Genomic DNA, 7,500 nt, shown 5'->3' on the forward strand with positions numbered 1-7,500 from the left:
GCTTCAACGTCACGCCAACTTAAGATAGATATTCAAACATACAGATTCAAAAGTGTAAAAGTTGAAGCGTTTGTTTGAACAGTTTGCAGGAGGCAGGTACTTGCTTTCAAGCAGAACAAACAAACTTAGAGGAGTGTTTACGTGTTCAGCGTAATGACGTACAACGGCCTCGACAACTTCTGTAGTCCTATTCAGCCACTTGGTAACAACCGTCGTTTTTTAGACACGTAAACTCTTCAGAAATCACCAGTGGGGTCACTGCTGATGTATTTAATGTTGTAGAACAAAACGTGATCCGTCTCTTAAATGTGTGTCAACCACAGACCTTATTTCCAGATATTTTCCAAAAACATGTTCAAAAAAACGTTGACTCTGAGACGAGGGAACGTTTTAGGACTCGTTCCTGCACCACTCTATATGCATGTGCAGTGTGAGTGTTACCTGAGTCTGAGTGGTTGGTGGAGGGCTCCTGAGCTCTGGGAGTCTGTAGGGGTCCGTTAAGCTCCTCCTGACCTGGAGCAGTCTGCAGGAACAGCATCATTCAAAACTGCATCATCAATATTTATTTAGAGATAATACGCTAGGTTTAATCTAAGGCGATAAACAGTGATGTTCTCCTGTCATGTTGTAAAAGTTACATCATGTTATCACACCAGTAAATTAAAGTTACTCGAGGATGCTGCTGAGAAAAGTATACAGATCTGTTACTTGGTAAACGTCATTATTTTAAGATATATAAGAAAAACATCTGTATTTAAAGTAACTACGATAGAATATTTTAAATCTAATGCAGCACAGAGTACATTAAAGATAGGGTAGGTAAGTTTGAGAAACCGGCTCGAGATCGCTAGAATTTGAAAATACACAGCCGGAGAAAATCTGCCACTTCCTTACAGAGCCCCTCCTCCAACACACACGAACGCGCGCATGACCAATGAGGGCACGAGATAAGTTTGTGCACAGATGGAAGGCTGACAGGCAGGTAGGCCATCCAGTTATTTTAGCCGGGCCGGCTCAGATGCTTTTTACAGTACCACAGCTTCCACAGATGACATTTTTTTATGGATCTTTTGTCAAAGCACTTAAGATATTCATTGCTATCGGGATGTTAAGAGCATTCCATGGAATATAACAAAAAGTGTATCTCGAGCCGGTTTCTCAAACTTACCTACCCTACCTTTAACAGCTTCCAAAATGTGTGTAAGTAGAAGTGTAAAGTATGTTTAAATAGCAAAACTCAACCAAATCACAATAATTCAAAAATTATAATACAGCCTTTTAGTAAATGTACTTTCTTTCTGGATGTTTCCCCACCTTGTCTGCGCTCTGCTCTCCGCCCTCCTCGTCCACGAAGCTGAACGACTCCCAGCTGACTTTGGATCCCGGTGAACTCTGACCTCTCTCAAAGACTCGCCTCTCCGGAGAGAGCCACCAGTCCAAGATGGCCTGGAGCTCCGTCCTCTCGATGGAGCCCAGGAGGATCATGGATTCTGCACCGAGAGAAGAGTGTCACAAGCTCAAATAAAAACACGCTATATCTTGTTAAAAATGTGTGGTCATATTTTCTTGTATGGGACTATTTATTGGCGGAAAGATGAGAGTTTCCTGGAGTTCCTAACGTGTCAAGTAGATACTGTATATAAGCTTTATCCTGACATGCACCTCTTCAGAAATCTTAGTAGATGACAACTGTGATTCATTAGCTTGTTAGCATCACATTTCCTGCGGCGCACTCTGGCTGCATAACCATTTGATCATGAAAATACAAACTATCTCTTGTAACGTCTTGCAGTCATTTCAGTGAAAGTAACTCTTGTTCAATGTCAATTTTCTCCATTTAATGTATAACCTGATCTGCTCAGTTTCAACCACCTTTGTTTAAGGTAGGCTATACAATAAATTGAACACAGTAGCATAGAAAACCAAACGCCATCTTGCATTTAAGTGTTGTAACTACAGAGTGACGTACCGCAGCACAACTATAAATGCATGTACGTACCCTTTAAAACCTGTTCCACTCTGAGCCTGTTTTTCAGGTCTCAGGCTCGAAAATGACATTCCCAGAACAAATGACCATATCTTCCCTTCTAAAAGGGTTAAATTAATAATCTTTTCTCAAAGTAATGATAAACCTGTGAGTTGGATGTAGAAGTGTCAGAATCAATATAAATGTTTTTTATTTTAAAGAAAATTCAGATTTTACATAGTAAAAAACTGTAAATTATAGTGTCCGTCCAAAAATTATTTTTTACAGATAGTGAAAACTACCCTTGGATGATGGGTTAGTAGACTAAAAGCTTTAGGAATCCAAAGTACAACATATAATAAGTACCCTGTATCAAGATTGATGCAAAACAAGTGAAATTTGACCTTTTTAGAGAGATTTAGCCAAAAACTGGGCCATCTGGGGTCATTTGGGTGGATTTGACCTATCTCTGGCCCCCCTTGCTCGATCTGGTTGGTTGACATACCCTTGTGACCGTTAGAGCCAATAGAATCGAAGGAGGAGACTCACATAGACACACATTGTAAAGAAAAAATGTTGCCGCTTCACGTGTGGAAAGCGAAACTAAACTGGAGGAATGTCTCCTTCTGGAGTTTGGAAACTAAAACGCAGTTGTATTGCTTATGGATTATCAGAAATAATTTCAAAGAAGGCACAGACACATAGGATGAACCTATGGATTAACTGCAGCATCGTTTTTTTATCGTTTTAATGCCATTGAAGACCACTTTTGACCAAGGTAAGATATATTTACATGTTTAGCTTCTTGGCTCCACATGTGATGATGTACGCTTTCGTTGATAGCGTCGCGAATGTTTATCACTGAGTGTTGAGGTGGGCACCGTTAGATTCAGTGTCTCCAGGACACCAAAAAATAGTGTTTGGTTGTGCATCTAGGATAAGTAATAAGGGAGTTCTGAGTGAGTTTATGTGCCTTTGTAGGTTACGTTTTTTCGTCGAGGCTAATTCAGAGGCTGAGTGCTAGCATTGTGGGGTTTTTTTGAAAAAAAAAATTAAAAAGATCAGTTAGCTGAGTTTCTTCCCGTTACATGGATATAACACATTCATAGTTTTATTCAATATTAAGATTCCTTAGACGTTGTTTCCTGCAAATGACGCGTTTATCCGCCCGGTACCGGGGGGAAGGCGTGAAACACGTTTTAATGTTTGCTTTACTTTTGTCGGTGTGGTGCGAGCAGTTCGCATTGATTCTAATGTTAATGCTAAGCTAAGCTAACATCCTGGCTGTGTGGCATCACATTCAGCGGACAAACATGAGACCCATAAATATGTTTGTTTCTTAAAGTGTCAAACTTTTCCTTTTCAACGTTGCATCTATAGAACAAGATAGAAGTGTTAACATGATGCTGTTGGTAGTTTTGTATGTTGCATTGTTGGAGGAGCTCAGGTCAGAAGAATTTCATTGCCATTTCTACACTGTAGCTTTGTGCACAGGACAATAACGGCCCGTCCACACAGCGGCGTGCGTTGTCGCTTGCCGGCGGGCATGTCTGAAGCTAGACCAACAACCAATCACCTGAATCTCCCGCCCCGGACACACAAGCAGCGGTTTGATTGGCTAGAGCTTGTACTGGCATATGATTCGATTGGCTGACGCTTCCGTCGAAGCTTCAAAAGTTGAACATTGCTCAACTTTTGCAGCGAGCAATGCAAACAAAGCTACGCTTCGCTCCCACAATGCAGTTCGGCGAAGCATGACGTCAGCCCATTCAAAGTGAATGGGCTGAAGCGTATACGTTGAAGCTTTAACACACGCCGCTGTGTGGACGGGGCCGTTAAACCTTTGAATCTTTTGAATCCCACCTTTAGAGTCGACCAGCGGGATGGTTTTCAGAGACGTGGTGTCCAGCAGGACGTTCAGCTCCCGATAGGTGGAGTGAGAAGACAGGAACTTCACCTTGCGCACCATGATGTCCTCCACGAAGATGTTGTACTTACTGAGGACGCAGAGACACGACAATAAATACCTTTTGGCAGTACCACCAGACTCAGGGACAGTTTCATCCCACAGGCCATAAGACTGTTAAACACCTGAACTTTTGAAAGAACCTCCATAACATTCATCTGTTTGCAACTTACAAATTATTTATCTAATATATCATATTCCAATTACTTGTATATAGACTCCTCTTGACTATGGGAAAATATTAAAGGTCTCCTATTATACTGTTTTTCATCAATATATTATAGGTCTCAGATATATACAAAACATGTCTCTGAAGTGTTTGGCTCCAAATACCAAACAGATCATTGCAGCATCCCATAATCCCCTCTGTTTCAGCCCTGTTTCCAAAGTGCTGATTCTCTGTCTGTAACTTTAGATGAAAATAAGGAGCCCCTCCCCACGCCCCTCTGAGAGATATTTGGTTAAAAAGAACACAATGGTGCTCTAGGAGGAGATTCAGGTGATAAGGAGGGGGGGGGTTACCTTGGTTGCTGATTGGCTAATGGTTACACAAGCCAAAACATCGTTATGACATCATAAAGTGTCCAAAATCAGCTCATTTTCAGACAGGTTTTTATATAAATGGATCAGGACAAAAAGAGAGAGAATCTTTTTTCCTGAAACTTTCATTGTCTCTTTACACAGAGGGGACACATGTTGATGAAGAAGAGACATGAACAAGTGGATTTTGCATAATAGGTGACCTTTAAAAGCACTTGAAAGGAGGCGTCTTCAGCGTTACCTGACGTGCCCGAGGGCCAGCTCAGGCAGGTAGGGCAGCTTCTTCACCTGGATGATGGAGTCGTAGAGTGACGGCTGCAGACCCTGAGCCACCATGTTGGCCAGGATGACGGCCACCATCATGGGCAGGATGTGAGAGATCTGCCCCGTCAGCTCGAAGCAGATCACTGCGGTGGAGACGGTGTGAGTGACAGCTCCCGTCATCGCTGCTGCACCTGGAGAAAAAGGTAGGATATGTGATCAAAATAAGATACAAATAAAGCTTTACTCCTTCCTCCAAAGTCTTGTTAAAATTACACAGTATAGTGTGTTATTGTGTTATTTACTAATAAGTGCTAAGTCAAGTGAAAATGGTCATATTGTTTCAAAACTACTGCAAAAGCAACATATTATATAACTAGAGGATGTTTAAATGGGGTGCAATATTGAAATGTTTAGAAAATCTAGCACTTTCAGTGTCATTCATTGAAATCACAAGTCTTCAATAACTCTTATGGCCAACACTAAGGTTTTAATACACTGACCGATGACGGCATATCCTCCCGGCAGGATGCGGTACACGATCCCATCAAACAGGATCCCGTTGGGGAACAGCGTGGCCATGATCTCTCCTACGAGGCGGCCGAAAGCAGCTCCTGGAAGAGATAAGACACGGCGGTGAAGACAAATGGAACTGGAGCTCAGCAGGAGACACAGCGCTCACATTACAACATCCTCTTACCTAATATGAACACTGGCATGAAGGCTCCGGAGGGGATGGGCATGGTGGTGGAAACTGCTGACATCCAGAACTGAACACAAACACAGGATCAACACCAGAGGTTCCTAATGCTACAACATGTAAAGGTGACAGCCCTCAGCTAATTCAAATAGTATAATGAAATATGGCCCACATATTAAACTTGTGCTTGTCATATATTGTACTAATAAAATAAATATGTAAAAATAATATATATCACAGTATTCATGTGTGCCCACTTTTCAAACAAAGTCAATACAATTAAAGGGGACCTATCATGCAAAATGCACTTTTGTATGTCTTTTATACATGAATATGTGTCCCCGGTGTTCCAGGGAACTCACCAAGTGTCAGAAAACACAACCCTCTCTATTTTCCTCCATACCCAAATCTCTAAAAAAGGGGCTGCAACGGATCTGATAAAAACTGATCCAGATTTGAACACTGTCCTGACGTCAGGACGGTGGCGCTACGACTATTGGGCCAACTCCACCAATCAGGAGGAGACAGCCACGGCCATTGCCGTTCGAAAGCGCTGGAGACGTTGTAGTACATATGCCAGGCCTGTAGGTGGTGCTGTTCTCACAGAATCTGCCCTTGCAAAAACAGAGCTAAAAAAGTGCAAATTGAGCAAAATGAGGCATGGCTAAAATGCATGATCTGTTTGGTATTTTGAAAAAAAAAAAAGTATAAATATGCCTTATATAGGTATGGTCCTACACTATATTATTATAATATAGCATGATAGGTCCACTTTAAGTTGGAAACATTATCAAACAAATCTTTGTTGATACAAAAAAAGCCCAATAACTTAGTAACATAACAAGCTTGAAATCTACGCCTTCTCTTTCCTCTTTTTATAAGCAATCTGAAGCTTCTGTATTAAGGCATGAGCTGCCAACAAAACAAATGAACCCCTCTGGAGAGCTGTGATGTAGGCTGTTGTGTTTCCTAAAGCATTTTCAAGTATCAAGCATCATTTAACTACATTTGATTGATTTTGCTAACTTATAACTTAACTGACACGGCGATATACCTCTAGTGAGCGGCCCAACCCTTCGTATTTCTTTTTGTATGTGGCCCTCGGAGAAAAAAAGTTTGGACACCCCTGCTGTTGACAGAAGAGAGGTGAGGTACCTTCATGATGATGAAGAGGATGAGGATGACGAAGACGCTGACGTGAGGATGAAGCCACGCGGCGGAGCGACCCAGGCCGGGAGGATTCACAGATCCTGTGATTTTGGTCCAGGTGAAGTTATCAAACAGGGAGTTGATGCACTCTCTGGGCATCAGCTGCAGGAGGAGACACACAGACACATGTCTTTACACTTCATTTGAAAAAAAAAAGTTTTGTTCCAGGGCTTTGAGATATAAAGAAAATCATTTATGACAATATTTTTGACCAAATATTTGCAATTACCATTGATGCTGCTAACTAAGTAGTTAAAGGCAACTAATAGAACTGGTCAATTCAGAGGATAACATTATTCTTACTGTAATACCGCCTTTAAAAACATGTTAAAACTACCCTTAGAATATCCAAAATCTAAGACGACATTATCGCCCTAGATTTATGATGTCGTAAAACCTTTTTCTTTTTCTTCTTCTTCTAACTTATTTTATATTTACTGCCCAAGGTTTGTTTTATTTTCAATCTTGTAGTTTCAGCCTCAACAAAGTGAGTACACTTGAGCCATTTAATCAGACTTCTTCTCAAAAGCTTCTATACAAATGAGTCCAAACGTAGAACCACCCAACACAACCACTATGATGTGTCAACTGGGTGGACTTTCCCTCAAAGTTCCTCATAATATTATTATCGTCACAGCCTTTATTTTACTTCAACATCCTCCATAACCTTCCTTTGTCAAAATATGTCCTAAATATGAAATGGACACGCATCAAAAAGAAGTCAAACATTAATTAAGTCGAACCTCTCCAGCCATGAACTGTCCAAATCCAGGAGGAAACGTTAAGGTGGCGATGATCAGCGTCACTGCACCTGGATAGATCAGACGACTGGACACACACACACACACACACACACAC

The 7,500-nt window shown here is 41.3% G+C and overlaps 1 protein-coding gene across 1 annotated transcript in view; it reads right to left on the minus strand.

Moving 5' to 3' along the window:
- Nucleotides 1–7,500, minus strand: part of clcn1b (chloride channel, voltage-sensitive 1b) — a 58,570-nt gene that overhangs the window by 11,446 nt on the left and 39,624 nt on the right. The window contains exons 11-18 of the mRNA XM_034145706.1: nt 7,386–7,470; nt 6,589–6,744; nt 5,434–5,503; nt 5,237–5,347; nt 4,714–4,927; nt 3,830–3,963; nt 1,315–1,490; nt 442–523 (exon numbers count right to left, since the gene is read on the minus strand). Coding sequence (XP_034001597.1) covers nt 442–523; nt 1,315–1,490; nt 3,830–3,963; nt 4,714–4,927; nt 5,237–5,347; nt 5,434–5,503; nt 6,589–6,744; nt 7,386–7,470 — 1,028 coding nt within the window. The remainder of the gene's footprint in view (nt 1–441; nt 524–1,314; nt 1,491–3,829; nt 3,964–4,713; nt 4,928–5,236; nt 5,348–5,433; nt 5,504–6,588; nt 6,745–7,385; nt 7,471–7,500) is intronic.

This window comes from Trematomus bernacchii, unplaced genomic scaffold (genome assembly GCF_902827165.1).
Source record: "Trematomus bernacchii unplaced genomic scaffold, fTreBer1.1, whole genome shotgun sequence".
Lineage (NCBI taxonomy): Eukaryota > Metazoa > Chordata > Actinopteri > Perciformes > Nototheniidae > Trematomus > Trematomus bernacchii.